The sequence below is a fragment of the Phoca vitulina genome, unplaced genomic scaffold (assembly GCF_004348235.1).
Source record: "Phoca vitulina isolate PV1807 unplaced genomic scaffold, GSC_HSeal_1.0 scaffold48, whole genome shotgun sequence".
NCBI lineage: Eukaryota > Metazoa > Chordata > Mammalia > Carnivora > Phocidae > Phoca > Phoca vitulina.
The window spans coordinates 7819024-7838041 of record NW_022589751.1 but is presented as its reverse complement, the minus strand read 5'-3'; the positions used below and the strand labels follow the sequence as shown (position 1 = coordinate 7838041).

The 19018-nt window shown below is 41.7% G+C and overlaps 1 protein-coding gene across 1 annotated transcript in view; it reads right to left on the bottom strand.

Moving 5' to 3' along the window:
- Positions 1–52: 52 nt before the first annotated feature.
- Positions 53–19018, bottom strand: part of PLCE1 (phospholipase C epsilon 1) — a 313510-nt gene continuing 294544 nt past the window's right edge. The window contains exons 28-33 of the mRNA XM_032432419.1: positions 18014–18142; positions 14443–14652; positions 9756–9914; positions 8085–8300; positions 7560–7753; positions 53–5164 (exon numbers count right to left, since the gene is read on the bottom strand). Coding sequence (XP_032288310.1) covers positions 7565–7753; positions 8085–8300; positions 9756–9914; positions 14443–14652; positions 18014–18142 — 903 coding nt within the window. The 3' untranslated portion in view covers positions 53–5164; positions 7560–7564. The remainder of the gene's footprint in view (positions 5165–7559; positions 7754–8084; positions 8301–9755; positions 9915–14442; positions 14653–18013; positions 18143–19018) is intronic.

Here is a 19018-nt window from a genome sequence, read left to right as displayed (position 1 = left end):
GCCCGATGTGGGGCTCCATCCCCAGGACCCCGGGATCATGACCTGAGCCGAAGGCAGACGCTTAACGGCTGAGCCACCCAGGTGCCCCTCAGCTACTCTTTATAACCAAAACTCTTTCAAATGAAATAAATATATATTTTTTGCAGTACTACAGATGGAAATGAGAAAAATTCTATATTTGAGTATGTTTTCAGGAAGATTTTTGAGAAAAGAAAAAATACCTTGAAATTGGAGATCAGCTTCATTGGCTCTGGCTGAATGATACGCTTCAAGAAGTAACTTAATTTGATCTTTTTAAAAAAGAACGAGAGTGTTCATTATGGCTACTTGCAAAAAGAGTTTGAATGTGATTCTAGTCTCTTCATAGTTCTTTGCATTTTCTGCCATGTTCTGGAGGGTGATGGGGGAAGAACTGCTCCTGGGTGGAAAAACCAATTTGAAGACTTGCCTCTGTTTTAAGGATAAATGGTGCCTATTGAAGGGCTTCTCCTCTTTTCCTTCTCCTCCTTCTCCTGCTCCTCTTCTTCCTTCGTCATCGTCTTTGTACAGATGCAGTCCTATTCTTATGAATATAATTAAAAAGCAATATTTTACCTGAGCTATTGCCATATTCTAGGAATGGCCTATGAAATAAGTTTTTGTAACAACCAGGTTATAAATACTCTCTACTGTGAATAATCGAATAAAACAGCTGCCTTTTTTTTTTTTTTTTTGCTTCCTATTCTTATGTGAGAATTTAAAAAAAGTGCACAGAGTCGCAACTAAATAGATCTCTTATGTCTTCAAAACTGTAGAAGCCAATTCTTTTGGTCTAGAGCTTAAAGCTCTTTTTTTCCCCTCATGACATAAGTGAGAATAGAAAGTTCCTTTATTACTCCTGCTTAATGGGGGAGATCAGCTCAACAGTGCATGTTAATCTTTTACCATATTCTTATATGTGATTTTAAAAAGTGTTTTTGTTTTTTTAGGCTTATTTAAGGAGAATGTATGATTTAACATATAAATATTTGCTTTTAATCCACATTTTAGATATAAAACAAGGTCCAGAAATGTTATGAATAGTGTTTTGGATGACGACAGGGTCTTTCCCCATCAGAGCACAAGTGACCATTACATGTCACAAATCATTTATTTTCCAAACATATACAAATACATTTATATTTCACTTTGGCAGCAGAAACTGTAGTTTAGGTGAAAAATCAATTTAAAGTAGAAATTCATCAACTATTTCACACTTGTATTATGCTTTTAACCTTCTAGTTACACATACAGAGAGTCACAGTGGGACCATAAAATTCTACGTCTAGCATTTGAATGCTCTATGAATTTGAGAATGAAATCTATTTGTGCATAAACTTACATGGCCTGTATTGATGAGTTTCATTTTCAGAACTAAATATCCTAGTCATTAACAGTAACATACATACACTCTGAGGCTATAACAAGCTACAGCCTTAATATTTTTTTTTTAACTAGACGAATATCAAGCACCTACTGTGTGCTTAGCATTGTGCTAGGCACTTAAAAGTGAAGTGGGGGTAATAATGGGTGTAAGACACAGTTTCAGTCTTCCATGGGCTTGCATACTACGATCATTCACACGACATTTAAACAAATGCAACATTACCCAATTCAGTGTCAGAGTGAATTAGTTCAAAATTCAGAGACCTGGGAAAGGTCTCATAGACCTTCTTGAGCATAGTCTACTTGGGATCTAAGAGATGTATATGAATAACTTGGTAATTGTGGAGATTCAGTACTTCAGGAACATTTAGGTCATCCCATGTCAAATGACCATGGGATGCCATCAGCTGAAGATTCCTTAGGAAGTTGACACTTAGAGATGGCCAAGAACGTATACGTTGTTAACAGCACACTGTATCCTGGGAATACTGACCCAAGAATGGACTTAGTGTAAGAGGCAGTCTTCCTTTCCTAATAACTTTCTGGAGGGTCTAGGTATTCACCTCTTTTCACTTTGCTGCACACGTGAGAGAAGAAACTGCAGGTGGTCGGAGGCAGCCATCTAGAGGGCTGTAGGCTGTAGGCTGCCTCTCACTCTGCCAAGTTGGAGATCAGACACCAGCCAGAAGAATCCTAGTTTTCTCTTGGTGTGGTGGCAGTTAATTCAGTTTTACCAGGCAGGATGCAAGCTCTGTTACTTGTCAGAATTGAGCAAGGCCTGTGGGTGTCCAGGCAGAGGACGACAGGTCTACAGAACTACTGGATAGGGAAAGAGAAGGGAGGAAGGGGAAGATGTAGTTTGAGAAAGGAGTACGTGTGTGGCAGGAGGGGGCCCTCTTCATTAGTGAGCCTCTAGTGTTTCCCGAGCCCCTAAGATGGGAGCCTTTGTATGAAAGCAAATTTAATTAAAAACAAGGCACCTGTAACTCACTTCTGTTGAGTTGTAACTCCTATTTACCCCCATCTGGAGAATTTATAAGTAACTATTACTTGCTAAGGATAGGATGACATGAAAAGAGGCATTTCCCTCAACAGGGCACTTTCTGTCTAAATAGTATTGTTACTTCCTACAGATTTGCCCTCAAACTTACCCTCAATTCCTTGATGACCTCATGCGACCTTCCATTATTTTGCAAAACAACCAATTCCAGATGAACAGGTGACCAGGAGGAAGTCAGTCTATTTCTTCGGCATCACAGACCAGTTGGATTCTTACCTCTTCCTTTTTCACCAGCTATACGTATTCTGTAAAGTTGTCATCACCCAACAGTAACAGAACTCATGCTCCTTTGTTTTTAGTGAAGTGTCTTGAAATATTTTTCCTCAAAATCTTGTCATAAACCTAGTTTGCATATTTAGATTCTTTGCCATATCAACTTTACAAATGATAAAAGTTTGCTACCCAGATTTTTAGTAGTCTGGAAAGTTTGAAGTGGTAATGGGTAGAGTCTGGGTGGCCGTTTTTGATTTATTCTAATAGGGTAATTTCTTTCATTTGGTGTACTAACATAGCTATATAGTTCAGAGAAGCTACAAATAAAAATTTCATTTATTTGGCAAACACCAGGTTGTGCCAGTTAGTTGTAATAGAGTGGGCGCTTTACATTTTGAGCAGTGTCCTTCAGAAGGTCCCAAAGACTGATACAACGGAGGATGTGCTTTCACCTCAAAATGGAATGAACAACTAAGTTGGGTTCAACATAGGCAATACATTCACTTGTAAAACCTAGTCTCACTTTAGTCTCGGGGAGTTTCAGCTTCCGTCCTGTAGCCGAGTCAACGATGTTACAGACTGGGGTGGGTGGGATGGGGCTGGAGCTTAGAGTCAAGGCCAAGTGCTAAACCTAGAGAGACCAGTCTTGCTTCTCATCCTCTTACTCTGCACTGTTTTCATTTTGACTCTAGCCAGTTTTAGGCCAGTACCTCAGTTTTCAGTACATGATAAGCCAAACAAGAGGAAAAGATGTCAAATTTATAGACACATGATAAAGTGTTTCTGGAATATTTTTTTTTAAATGGGGCAGTATTGTGCATTTCTTATAGACTGATGATTTGAAAAGAAACCTGTAGCACTGGGCAAACCACATCCAACTGGAATAGCTTGAATTCTGTGGGCAAGCAAATGGCGGCTGTTCTAGCATTAAGGCTTCGAGTCAGTGAACAATAACGTGAAAGCTGTCTGGTGTGTTTTTAACACTTCTGACTTCAGAATATGCAGAGAACTGGGGACTTGTTTTATTTTTATAATTGGTAAAAAGACTTCTCAAAGAAAAAGTTAGGATTTTTTGTGTGCTTTATAATTTGAAGAAAAAATTTTAATATTGGTAGAAAGATAAAGTTTGGATTTACTTTAGAGGAACACACATTCCATTTTAAAAGTCATAATTTGCTTCATACCAAGGATAAGAAGAATTCTTTACACTTACTTGATAGTTTTACACAGTAAGTTTTAAAGATAATATACCTTAAATGGCAATTATGACTTGGATCAATAGCTCTTCAGTTAATGAGAATTGAAAATGAAGCTTTTTTTTGCATGAAATTCTGGCCCATGTCAGGTATTCAGGGCATACTTTTTTTTTTTTTTTGGAGATTTGTCTTCAAATAGACAGAACCACTAGTGTTTCTAATCCATAAGCGGGATCACAAAAGCTATGTATAATAAATATATAAGTACAGTGTCAGTACAGACCTTGCAAAATAAATAAATTTGAACACCCACTCAGTCTACTTTTGCTTTAAGAAATGGTTAAATTTCTTGTTAAGATGTCACAACTCAGAAGATATTAATTTATACATCATTCTAAATTCAGTTTGTGAAAACCAAAAGTGGAATAATCTGTGAATACATAAGCAATAAACTTAAAAAAAAAACCCCAACATCATTCTCTACGTAGAAAGAAATGCTAAAGAAGAGTCCACTATGGTGCATAATATAGAAACTACATTGAATTACTTTTTAATGAATCTTATAGGATATATTTACATTTGCAATGCCCCAAAGCTTCTGATCGTCAGCCATGAAGTATATGACTAAACTAGCTTGCTTGTTTTCAGACCTCTGTGGCTCTTGTTCCCAGTTTTCTAAGTCGGGTCGGCAAACTATGGCCCTGGGCCAAATCCAGCCTGCCACCAGGTTTTGTATGGCTCTTGAGAATAGTTATAACATTTTTGAGTGATTGGAAAAAAAAAACCAAAAGAGGATTATTAGTGATGTGAAAATTTTATGAAATTGCAATTTCGGCGTCTGCAGATTTTTACTGGAACACAGCCACGCTCACTCACTTCCGTATGGTCTGTGGCTGCTTTTGCACTGTTAACAGCCGAGATGAGTGGCTGAGTGGAGACTGGAGGGCCCAGAAAGCCTACGATCCTTACTGTCTGGCCCTTTATGGACAGAGTTTGCTGACCCTTGCTTGTTCTATAAGTCTGTTATTGCAAGCTTAGCAATGTTCCGACTGCTGACATTTATAAAATAAAATGGCCATCTCCTGGGCTTCTTTGCTGCATTCGTCAGGAAACTGGGTGGTAGGTAGCCCGGTGCCATTTTGTTTGACAGCGTGGACCTCACGTCATGTGTGAAGAAGGCTTCCGTTCAGAAATCATCAATTTCCAGTTTAAGTCTGATGAAGGTAAGGAAATTTTATTTGTTTCCACCATGTTCACTCTTGACTTTAACTTCTTACCAAAAGATCTTCACCTGTAAAGTGGTATACATAGGCTTGTGAGTATATTTAAAATGAAGGAGCAGCATCTGCAGTGTAGCAACGGTTTAATGTGGTTCAACCAAGAGAAACCCACAACTCTGGTGGCTGGTTTTGGAGGAGAGACTCTTGGCTAGAAATTTGCAGTGTCAGGACGCCTGGGTGGCTCAGTCGGTTAAGTGTCTGCCTTTGGCTCAGGTCATGATCCCAGGGTCCTGGGATCGAGTTCCGCATCGGGCTCCCTGCTCAGCAGGGAGCCTGCCACTCCCCCTGCTTGTGCTTTCTGTCTCTCTGACAATAAAAAAAATCTTTAAAAAATAAACTTGCAGTGTTGTAACACGATGTTCCTGGGAGGTGGAATGTGAGCCTATTTCTGCCCTGGAACACCACAGCCTTTAGAAAGATTTTTTAAATAACAATCAGATAAACTTCGGAATTCCTTCAACTCTGCATCATTTCAGATAAGAGTAAGGTAAATAATTGTTTATGAGTTCTTAAATGATTAAGGGGTAACTCTTAAAACTTCAGGGGTGAAAGTTTTAGAATTAGAACATGAAAACTCATGTTTTCATAAGCAGTGAAAACACTAAACTTGCCTTCTCGTGAGCACTGGAAGTCTCTTTTCTCACAAGCGCCCCTTTTTGAGGACATCGTTTGTAAAGGAATTTATAACACGAGATTCATGTACCCATAGATGCACCCATGTCTGTTTTTAAAGAAAAACTTCCCCAGGTTTAAGCAAAGCTGAGGTCAACTGAATGATTCTGAATGCTTGCTACAGAAAAATACAGTCCCAAACCTACTTCTAAATCACCCCCTCTCCTAATACTGCTCCTGTAGCAAGCTCCTTTGTAAGTCAGCTTTCTGGTGGCGGTGTACTCCTACGGACTTCTGTGATCCTGCGGCACGAGGAGGGCTCCGTTTGTGCGGAGGGTGACACCACTGTCACTTTGGAGGTCAGGATAGAGGGGTATGTAAACCTGACATCTCGGATTCATTTGATACTAAGTTCTTAATCGAGAAAAACAATACTTTAAAGTTTCATTTCTGTCCTTAATGGCGTATGCTCACAGACCCACTACCAAGATGAGTCGTTCTCTCAAAGCTGGAGAGGCTCAACACTGGTGCTTAGTTCTAAAGCTCACTTGGCTTTTGGAGAAGGCACCGACTCTCAGTGACCTGGGGCAAATAAGAAAGTCTGGAACTTTTAAAAATTAGGATTCTAGATGTATCTCAACAGAAAACGGTGTTGAGCCTTCTCTGAGTGTGGCACAGCACGGCTTCGCCGTTCTGTGTGAATTCACTATTACCCGATGTGTGATGTGGATTGCTGCCCTGGTTCCACGAGTTCCTTCCGATGAGCCTTTACGTACAGAACCTAAGTAACCTTGCATCTCTCAGGATAGTTGGATAACGCCGATATTCTGGAGGGGATTTCCTGTATTTGGTCCCATCTGTTGTTTTGAAAGAGCTTTGTATGTGTGGTACAGGGCACCAGTTATTTTAGGAGTTTCTCAAATGTAGAAACATGGGCTCAGTGTATTGGGCCTTCTTTTGTGCTCTTATAAATCAGATTAGGTCCTGCCAAAAGGTGTCAATGAATTATTTAATGCGAGCTTCTACAGTTTTATATAAGAAATTCCTTGTTGTGATAAAGGCAGACGATGAAGCCCTGCAGTGTGAGCAGCAATGCCTTTGCTAGGCTAGCAGTCTCAGTTTTAGAACTACAATGGTGCAGGTAAAGAGCGGGCTTTAATAATCCCTTGGGTTCATTAGGAAGTAAAAAAAATATATATGTGCTTGTTTTCCTCATTTTTTTTTTTTTTTTTTTAATTTGGGTTCCATATAATCTTTTAAGATGGAACGAAGTTTACTCTGTGGATACTGAGCAGTGGGTAGGCAACCAAAGGCTGAATTTACTGCAGTTTCCAGATAGAGGCTGTTACACAGTTTTGAATGCCAGATTTTTATTTTTTAATTGAGGCAGACCAAGGTGAGGTTGTTGAGGCTAAATCAAACCTCAAAATAGCATGAAACTAAAAATCCAAAGGAATGAAAGCTGAATGACCCATAGCAGTCCTTCGAGAATATTTGTGTTAGTGACGGTTAAGGCAGTTCTAGGTCTGATAAAATAAAGCTGATGTAGTAGTTTGGGCAAGTTGGTTATCTTCTTGGGGCCTTCGTTTGGCTAGCTACAAAACCATTTGGTCTAAAATTATAAATACTGAAGGTACATGGATCTTCAGAGCCCTTTTCCTGTTTTTAGGTACGATTCCTATCTGCCTTCGGGACATCATCCTCTGGGCCTGCTGTGCCTTACACAGTAGGGTAAGTGGGCCCCCATTTCAGAATGGCTCAATGACTCGGTCTATCTGGGTAAAATGTGCCAACCTTGGTTATTGTCGGTACTCTGTGGTGTTACTGGAGGGCAAGCTGCCCACCAGTTTCTCCTCCTTGCTTTGGACACTTTCTGAGGCCAAGACCTGAGAAGGTGATGTGAGTCCTCGGGGCTGTTTAGTTGACTTGGTGAACTTCTTGAATTCACTTGCAAAAGAAATGCCTTTTCTTTTGTCTTCTCTGGATGCCTGTGGGAAAAAAAGAACCTTCCATGGGTATAAGGTGAAAGCCGGGATCCCCAGTCATCTGACACGCTATCATGGAGCCCTTTCCTCTTCTTCTCTAATAGGTAGAGCTTTGGGAAGAAGTGCTGAGGGAGTCCCCTCTCAGGGCTGCTTACCCACAGTGGGGAGTACATTTCTTTTCACGTAGTGAAAGTGAAGCCAAACCGTTTTCTCCCAACTATATCCCTTGACTCAGAAACTTTCTCCTAGATTTCATAAGTTCCCAGATTTGATTACCACGTGGTTACGAGTATCAAGTGCTTTGTGGAGAGAGCAAAAGAACTTTGAACTTTACCTGCACCTGCTCCTTTAGCTTAAGGATGAATTTTCCTGCACCTTTCCACTTGCTTTGGGCTTGAAACACACACTCCTGATCCAAAAGAACCCGCTGGGAGGACTTCGGGGTGGAAGACTTCTTGGTAGCGTCTTTCACCACCTCTTCCAAAAGCACATAGTCACTCGGGTTGGGGTTGCTCAGGATGCTGTAGGAATATTTGGCTTTGCATAAGGTCTGAAAGAGAAGTTACAGTCCACTGAGTACACGGTATCTCCAACGCTTGCATTCATTCTGAATGAAACTTGAAGGTGGGAAAATGTCACAGACTTTTAGAGAAGGAGGGGATCTTTCTCAGATTGCATCGTTCATTCCTCAGTTTATGTTTGCGTAGTTGTCGCTTGTAATTGGGCTTCACAGCAGACCGTGATTTAGGTATTGTTACCCCATTTTTAGACAAGGAAACTTAAATGTATAGAGATTAAGCAGACTCCAGAGAATGCACAGCTAATGAGTAACAGAATAAGGATGTCGACTGGGTTTTCTACATGCACCAAAGCTCATAGACATGAAGGTCACACAGACCGGGAAGGGCAGAATCCTGACCCTCGGGAGCCTCTCTATCACAGAGTCTTGGGTGTGGAAGGCATTTTAGTAATTCACCCGGTCTCACTTCTCATTTAGTACAAGATCATCTTTCATTTATACATTTATTTGCTCATCAAATGTTTAGTGAGGGCCTTCTGTGTCACAGATACTGTATTATACTTTGGGGAGATAAAGGTGAAAACAAACAAACATATGTCTGGGTTCTCCTGGACTTTCAAACTCTACTAAGGAGGCAAATTTTAACCATGTCATCGTGTAATAATAGCAGATAGCACTTAAATAGTGTTTACCAGGTGCTAGGCATTGTACACCATATGTATATTTACTGAGTTGATCTTCACAACAGCTCTGTGTGGAAAGGACTATTACACAATCTCCACGTTGTGGATTGAGTAGCTTACCACAGAGTATATAATATAGTGTGCTGGAGCCAACTGGAACGGGCCAGTGAAATCAGACGTGGTGGGAGTATCCACACAACAGAAATTGGCAAATACTAAAAATCAATTTGGCTCTTTTTTTTCCTTAAGACAGCCAGTCTACCAGCACACCACTGTAACTGAGGCACTAAGAAGGAGAGCTGGGATTTGAACCTGGAGCAATTTGATTTAGTGTCTGTGCTGTTAACCATTATGGCTATACCACTTCTCAACTGGGTATTTAATAAACAAACCATGACGAGGCTTGAAGGAAGGAGATACAGTTCTTTGAAACCATGTACACAAAGAAGCATGACTTAGAGGAGGAAGAGGGCCAGAGAAGGCCTCCAGCATGTCCTCTGTAAGATCTTTGAGAAACAGTCACCAGGGACTGGCTTAGGCATTTCTGGGCCAATGAAATTACTACTCTGTGGAGCCCCCTCCTAAATCTGTTATCAACACTTCCACAGAGAGCCAGACTCATGATAGATACTAGGCAAGTGTCTGTTGAAGGAATGAACTAGCATGTCCCAACCTAGAGGCACACTCTCCCTTTTCAGATCCCCATTGTTCTAGAACTTCTCATAAAATGAGCTGACATCTGATTTGTGCCAGTGATTTACACCGAGGAGCAGACCGAGGAGAGCAAGGGCGAGGCTTTCACCTGCTGAATGACATCCTGCGCGGTGCTGACACGGGGTGCTTTGATGACTGTTCGAGGTTGCTCTGGAGAAACGTCATGCACTTGGACAAAGAAACTCTCCTCCTCGGAGTTCAAGATTATCTCCTTGTCATCTTGAACAATGCTTCTCTCTTCTAGGTTCTATGTTAAAAAAGAAAAGTATGAGTAAATGGTAAGATGATGTAGAGCAAGAAAGAAAAACCCAGTGAAAACGTGAGCTGTATCTGGGCAATGTTGGAAACTACTTCTCATCTATTTCATACACTAGTTAATAGTTCATAAACGATTCTACAAGGATATCCATGTCTTCTAAGAGGAAGAAAGTAATGTAGGTATTTCTGCTGATGCTGACAGACTGATAAGTTCTGGCTTACAATGAGCCAGTAGATCTGCTCCTACTACCTGTGGATTTTGAGTCCAAGTCACTGTAGATAAATTTGTACAAGGACAACATACCATATTGCCAATGACCAAAAGCCAAATAAGAACACAGTAAATTACATTTAAGAGAGAGCCCATCCATTCCCTACACAGGCCTTGGGCAATTAAGAAATACTAGACATCTGAACATGAAGCATGCAAACTGACCCTCAGCCAGGCTGGACGGATAGAACCAGCAGTGAAAAGGCTGAAACGATGGCTGGAGGTAGGACACACTGAAATGAATATCGACAAAATTCTCAATAATTACGAGAATTGGTCATCAGGTTAATTGGCTTTTGGTGAACTGGCTTTCAGTAAATTTTACATATGTAACTATATATTAAATATATATTTAGATATATCTATAGATACATGAATCTTATTGAAATTTTCCAAACAGTATAGAAATATATCAAAAAGCCAAACTTTCCCCATTATCACCTCCCCCCCCATCTCATTCTCCACAAAAAACCCGTTGTTGTTAGGTTATGTATGCTTCTAAACATCTGCTATGGATCTATGTATTTTTGTGTATGTGAACACATATATACAATGAAACCCTGGAATTATGTGAATTTAGATATAATATTGTGGAATGGCTCCTGTTTTTTGTTAGCCCCATTCTCAAATGAAAGGTAGCTTACAGTTCTCTTCTGCAAGGGGGAGGTCTGAAGGGGGAGGGGCAACCCCATCTCAGGAAGTGAGCATTTAGCAGAAAGGTCCTTCGATCTCCAACAGTCTCCTAGCCTAATCTCCTCAGATCAAGGCACTGAAATGGTGCTAACTAACCAGAAAAATCCAGGAATCACTGCCACACTCCTGGAGGTTCCAACCAGCCATAGGACCCAGAATTGTCCCCATTGATATTAAAGTCAGAATGGATAACTGCCACCAGGTGGCGCTAAACTGCAGCCAGGACCAGAAAGGACTGGTTCCTGGAGCTTCTTGCCAACCAGCCCCACAGGCTCACCCCAATCATTTCATTAATCTTGTAATCATGGTCCCTACAATTTTCAGGACTGATGTTTTTGGACCCCATTTGTTACATTATGGGTGTTGGGCAGGGGAGAGTTACTATTTTTATTATATAAACTCCATATAATGTTCTGCAACTTTTTTGTCCCCACTTAAAAGATTGTGGTGTTCATTTCATGTCACTTCTTAGAGATTTTAGCTGTGTAATATGTCACTGTGTTGATCATAATATATTTAACCAGTTGGAGAGTAGGGTTGGGTGGTAATTCATCTGACATAATTTATAATCTGTGTCTTGAAAACCGGGAAGCAAGCAAGCATGAAAAAAACCAAAAAAGGTTCTAATGGACACATGAAATACCTCAATAACTATGCAATAAACATGACTTTTAAGAGAGCTTCTTGGAGCCTCACTCAGAGCTTATTTATTTCCAAGGAGCTTTCTGCCCACTAGAAGGCACAGGTTATGACCAGAACAATGGCCCTCACTTGTAGCTCTTTATAGCTTACTAAGCATTTTTCTACATATTATCTATATGTTTGGCGCGAGTCTCATGTTAATCTTTTTCAATCAGGTAGAGTAGTTTCTCTTACAGATTTACAAATTAGGGCACAGAAGTTTACAGAAGTTAAATGAGCTGTCCAAGGTCATCTAATTTGTGGCAGAGCCAGGTCTGTCTGATTTCAAATCCAGCAGGTGTCCCGGGAGGGCATACTGACCACAGGAAGATGTGATCCTGACAGCCTGAGAGCCTAGAAGACAAGAAAACTAAAAGGCAGGCAGGCAGAGGAGATCAGAGGTCACGGATGGCAGTTTGGGGACTTTGAATATACGGGCAAACTGCTTATTCATCTCACTAGTTCCACAGAAGGAAATACATGGAAATACTTAGAGCCCAAATCTATCAACTATGCTAGTATCTGCTTGCATTCAATAATTGCTGAATTCATTTATTCAGTCAGTAAATATGTACTGTGTATGACTATGTACCAGGTCAACCTAAACACTTTAAATGTGATTTGTTATCTTAGCAGACACATGTCAGTCATTTCAAAAATTTCATCCCCATGCCTGGGTGGCTCAGTCGGTTAAGCATCTGCCTTCAGCTCAGGTCATGATCCGGGAGTCCAGGCACCGATCCCTGCATCGGGCTCCCTGCACAGCGGAGAGTCTGCTCCTCCCCCTGCTCATGCTCTCTGTCTCACTCACACTCTCTTTCAAACAAATAAATAAATAAATAATCTTAAAAAAAAAAATCTCCTCCCCACAAAGGCATTATACAAGAGAGCTTGCTGTATTCTCTCCATCAAAAAATGCTTATTAGCCTTCCCTTCTAATTTATCCCCCTTATTCTTCAAAATGCTTCTCTTCCACCAGCCCTTATGAAATATTTATTCCTGAGGTCTCTACAGCCTGTTTTCATATACATTTTAAAGATTTTATTTATTTATTTATTTATTTATTTTAGAGAGAGAGAGCCAGCGGGGGAAGGGCAAAGCGGGAGGGGCAAAGGGAGAGGGACAAGCCGACTCGATGCTCAGCGTGGAGCCCCACTTGGGGCTCCACCCCAGGACCCTGAGATCATGACCTGAGCCGAAATCAAGAGTCGGACGCTTAGCCGACTGAGCCACCCAGGCGCCCCTCATAAACATTTTAAATCGCATATGGGCATTCCTAGCCTCCCCATCCCTTGTATGCATATGGCGCCGTGGCACTCTGCAGCCTGCCCGTGTTCTCTCCTGCTTGCTGCCGACTGTTGTCCCCACAGTGCTGGGCACCAACACTGACCGGAAAGCCACAGACGTGAGTGCTTTCTGTGTCTCACCCTGTCATGATTTAACCTCTGTGAACCTCCATTTCCTTATGTGAAATGGTTTCCATTCTGTCACGAGGTCATTCAAAAGCGGTGAGTGAGAACTTTAAACACAGTAAATGCAACTGTATGGTTTGAAAATTCACTTGCTGACATCATCACTTAAAGGATACTTTTTTTTTTTTTACATGTAGCTGGAGAATGAAGCAAGACAATGAGAAATAATAAGAAAAAATGTAGAGAGAAAATGAAGATGTCTTCCAAAGTCCAGCTAAGCCCTCTGATATTTTCTCATAAAGCTATAATTATTAGAACTGCTTGTTAACTGTGTCTGCAGTGTGTAAGTCCGATAGGGCGAGGAGCCTAGGGAGATAATTACATTTCCTTGCCTAAATGAAGTGTCCTTTTATGGTCTAAGGCAAGGTCAGAAGGAAAGACAGCAGCTCTGGTTTCCCAGAGCAGATGCTGGGGTTCTGTGGAGGATGTAGGTCACGTTCACAGCTTGGTGCACAGTGAAAAAGTAGCACATGATGCTGAAAACTGGCTCTTTATCATCTCCACTGTGTCCCAATGTCATGGACCTTCGATGGGCGTTTTACCAACCTAGCTCTATTACGTGCCCCAAAGGAGCAAGATTTTGTGCCCAGAACAGGGCTTGGCTCATAGTAGGTGCTCAGTTACTATTTGTTTAATCTAATTGTTGAATTGACTCCTTCATTATTGACATATCATGACGCATGACTGTCTATGGTGGAGCAATGACTTTATACGTCGTTTTAAAAAATGGCGGGAAGTTGGTGGGCTCTTATCAGTTTATTCTGGGGGAAAAAAAATGAATGCTCCATTCACAAACTCCAATAGGAGCTAACCAACGTAGAGTTGACACACAGTCGCTGAATTGTTTCCTTCGTGGGAATGGCTATGGGAATGTTAGTGAATGTAATGTTAATTTTTACTAATTCTGACTGAGGCTGAGAGATTATTCTTGCTGTGTGTGAAGTTACAGAGTATTTTCAAAGGACTACTGTTGTTTTACCTAGAAGCACAGGATCTTTTATTAGCTAAAACTTTAATAGGCGTGAACAGGAAGGCAAGCAGTCTCCAAAGGTAAAATACCAATGGGACTAGCATGACAGTACCGTGATGCTTATGACAGTGTTCAGGCAGAAATCAGATCCTGGACCCACAGCTGATGGCGTGCATAAGGAATCCTTTGAGTTCTTGCTCCCCCCGCTCTTTTTGTTTTTTTTTGCAAAGGATGGTTTTTAGACTGGGTTTCTGTAACTTAGAGATAACATTCCGAATACGTGCAGAAAAATAAAATCATTTCTCTACATTTACTTAAGAAGAACAACAGAAATCAAGTTGCAATTATAAGAAATTCTGAATGGAGGGAGGTAGCCAGTGGTGAAGTGGTTCATCACATACTGTGTTGTTATGGTGTCGGACACACTTACTTCCTGCTGGGTTTTTAAGACAATCCTGCCAACATATCCTTCCTCTGGAAACCAGCTGCTTAAAATCTGCATGATCTCTTCTTCTGGACCGATGGCTCTCTGGAATGGTTGTTTCCTGCATTCATTTTTTTCTTTAGATATAAAATATTTTTCTTCCATCAAAAAATAGTCTGTGACGATAGGTTTGGTGTCTTGTTCAGTAGTCAGAATCTAAAGGAAAAGCAAAGGCAAAACTTTAATTCAAAATAAGCCTATTTTTCTGGTGCCTGGGTGGCTCAGTCGGTTAAGCATCTGCCTTTGGCTCAGGTCATGATCCCAGGGTCCTGGGATCAAGTCCTGCATCAGGCTCCCTGCTCCGAGGGAAGCCTACTTCTCCCTCTGCCTCTCTCTGTCTGTCTCTCATGTCTCTCATGAATAAATAAAATCTTAAAAAAGTCCCCCCAAAACCAAAATAAACTATTTTTTTAAAGATTTTATTTATTTGATAGAGACAGAGCGAGAGAGGGAACACAAGCAGAGGGAGTGGGAGAGGGAGAAGCAGACTCCCCGCTGAGCAGGGACCCTGATGCGGGGCTTGATCCCAGGACCCTGGGACCATGACCTGAGCCGAAGGCAGATGCTTAATGACTGAGCCACCCAGGCGCCCCTAAAATAAACTTTTTTTTACAGAGAACAAATTGATGGTTACCAGAGGGGAAGTGGGTGGGGGGATTAATGGTACACTTATCATGGTGAGCACTGAGTAATGTATAGAATTGCTGAATCATTACATTATTGTACACCTGAAATCAATGTAACACTGTATGTTAACTATACTTGAATAAATACACACACACACACACACACACACACACATGAAATAAGCCTATTTTTATGGTGTTTACATAGATTCGATGTGTCATTTATAAGTGAGACCTACTCTGCAGCGTTGCATAATTCTTCCTGGAAGACCTAAGAACTCTCTTATGTCCAAGAAGGATTGTTTATGTTCATTCTGGGCAATGACACAATTTATTCATAATCCCCAGACAGCATAACTATTTTTCCCACAGCTGGAATGAGAGCTTCTACTGAATTACCAACTTGAGGCTTCTCAATCTATGCATTTAGCTCTCTGTGATCTTGTCACTCAGGACCAGTGGCAAAGACCCTAGCACAGCTTTTACCATCATCCCTTTTTCTCAGGTTGGAAATGCTTGTCTTCTAATCTCATCTGATCTAAGTTCCTGGGAATTCTCCTTTCAATTAACTCTTGACACTGTGCCTACAAGCTTGTTTTCTTTGTTGGCGACAGACCCTGGGCGGTCAAACAGAGCGGCCGAGACGAGGCTCTGGAGCCAGACAGACCTGGGTCTGAGGTCTGCCTTTAATACTTATTGGCTGTGAGGGGTTGGGCAAGATATTTAACCCCTTGGAGGCTCAGTTTCCCCATCCATAAAATGGGAATAGTAAGAGTAACAGCCTTGTTTTATGACAGAGGCACCGGTTATGAAGCATGACCTGGCATGTTATGAGAACTCAGTAAACACTAGCCTTCGCTACGGCTCCTCTGGCTGACACATTGCTTCACACTCATACAGGTTACTGTCAAAAGGCTCAACTCCAAGTGGGGACAGAGAAAGCTGCCACCATCTGGCTTGGATTAGGCAAACACCCTTCTCCTTGCCCCTGCAATGATGCAACTACCAGAGTCAACACTTGGCACTGTTTGTCTCGCTTGGAGGAAAAGCAGAGTGAGCCGAGGATGGTGCAGGCAGAAGATTCTCAGGAAGACGCTGTTCCCTTCACCCCAGTCCTTCGTCTATAATCAATGCTGGGCTTTGGCTCCTGTGGGGGCAAGACAGCTACTGCAACAGGTAATTCAGGATGTGAAGCTTCTAGGAGTGGGTCAGTGGGTATTGTCACCACCCTGAGAGGGCTGGCATCACTCCCTCCTCAGTCCAGCTTTATATCCATGGCATTATTCACATGGGGTGACAACAAAGTAATGGGCTGCTTTTTGTGGGTGGTCTATGGAAATACTGCCGTACTTAACATCTTCATTATAGAGTCTCCAAATCCCCAACAATACTTTGTGATAGTGGACACTGAAGTTCATGGCCTGATTGCTTTAAAAAACAAAAACAAACCCAAAAAACAAATACCACCCCCCACCCCCCAATTCTTGGTAGTAGCTTCTGTTTGATAGTCTATGAAATCCGGCACTTAAGCTGTTTCCTCTGATTTTAAGTCAATTATAAAATGTTGGGCAAAATGTTGCCTGTCCATAGAGACTTCCTCTCAAAAACCAGAACTATTTATTACTCTTACTCTGTATGGTTGTTTCATTGGTTTTTAATCTCTAACCTCACCCCATACATTCTATGATCCCTTCAGAGAGAGCCTAAGGGTCACTCCTCTTGGTCACTGCTCCCTTGGTCTATCCCCAAGGAAGAGGAGGGATTCTGAATTGGGTTAGGGATAAAATAGTCTGTGAGGATGTTAGGTCACTGTGCCAAGCAGGGGTGGAGCTTCCAGTGTGAAGAGAAAAGACATTACACATGGGTTTGCCCGTCCTTTTGAGGAGCTGCCTCCCTCCAGATGCTGTTTTGTTCCCGGCTTCCTCACTCTGACATGTCCTCCCATGGGGCGGTGGCCTACAGAATGCAACAGAGATCTCTGGTGGATCCCGAGCAGAAGCAGGACCACATGAGGGGACTCAGGCCAGGGCTGCTGCAGGGTTTGGGGCAACAGGCCTTCGTCCTTGTGTCAGGCCCTGCTGGCCTCTTTGTACTACAAGAGGGGTGGTACCTCAAGGGTTGAGATCAAGTGCCAGGGGAAGACCGACAAGGGGGCTGCTCAACATGCTCAACATGCAAATAAAGGCCTAAGGCTGGAGGGGCTGAAGATGTCTTCTTGGCCATGTGCTCCATCCTGATGCTCTAAAACTTTTTTTTAAAGATTTTATTTTATTTATTTGAGAGAGAGAGAGAGAGAGAGCACAAGAGGGGATAGGGTCAGAGGGAGAAGCAGACTCCCCGCTGAGCAGGGAGCCCGATGCGGGACTCGATCCCGGGACTCCAGGATCATGACCTGAGCTGAAGGCAGTTACTTGACCAACTGAGCCACCCAGGCGCCCTGATGCTCTAAAACTTTGATCCAATTCCTAGGATGGCAAACAAACTTCATTCAGCTTGTGTGCAAATTCTGATTGATTAGTAAGCTCTGCATTAAAAAGGGAGATGGGGCCTGGGTCTAGGCTTAGAGGGAAAGAGTACACATGCTTGGAGAGCTACTCATTCTGGTTTTTATCCTTCCTGAGCGCCAAGTTTTTATGTGTTTGAAGAATTGTTAAAAATTCTTTTCTACAGGTTAGCTTGTCTAGTGGTACCAAGTTCTCCCAGATCATTCTTAGGGTGGATCTCAGTGTTGAATTACATGAATAACCAAAAGGCAGATCATCATTGTGGACTTTGTGTCTTATGTATGCTTTTGTGTTTACACATGCATTTACACACACACACACACACACACACACACACTCATATATATAGATGTTGGATTCTCCCAACCATGGGCATGGTGGACTTACTTGTTGGAGAAGCTGCTTTGCCTTGGTGCCTCCATTTATGGAGAAAACAGTAAAGGGCTCTGGACCCGGGACCCCATGCACTGTGACTCTGTGAGTCTGCAAACATTTTCTTTCTTCTGTATTAAACATCTGTCAAGGAAGATCACATGGTGTCTCATTCATTCTCATTCTCAAGTTATTTCTAGGCTATATTCGATAGAGAAGTGCTAGTTCTTAGAAGTCTGTAGGGGGACACATAAATGCAAAAGAAGACCATTCTTCTATAACCTGATGCATCTGTTTGTGGTTGAAGAGGCCATGGGCATCTTCCTTAATAGTCTAGTGAGGATATTAGCAGCATACCACCAAAATAATAATTTATTTTAAATAATAGTGACTCTTTCCATCCTAACTAGGAGACTGATATTATCTGAAATGTATATTACTTATGATGAACTGACCTCCAACAGTGTCTATTGAGTTCCATCTCTCTTTAGGCTCCTGGGTTAGAATTTTGGTTGGTAAGATGATAAATAGAATATTATGGCCTTGGAGAGCTTACTGCCCAGGCACACAAATAATTATAATATGAAAAGCATTTCTGTTTTAGGAAAAGCTGGGGGTGTGTGTAACTCATAACTTTTTGAGCACTTTGTATATTAAGATATATTCATTCAAAATACAAAATTCACTGATGGAGAGCTGAATCAGACATTATGCCTGGCCTTGGAATTATTTTATTTTATTGTTATTTCTGTCCCCAGAACGAGGACAAAGCCTCCATAAAAACCTCTAAAAGATGGGGTTCTGAGAGCTTCTGGGTTGGTGAACACATCGGGATGCCAGGAGGCTCTGCACCCCCTCTCCCTAGACCTCGTCCCATGTATCTCTTCCATTTGGCTGCTCCTGAGTTGTATCCTTCATAAAAACTGGTAATAGTAAAGCATGTTTCTGAGTTCTGTGAATGATTCTAGAAAATTCCTGAACCTGAGGAGGAGGTTGTAGAAAACTCTCGAATTTATAGGT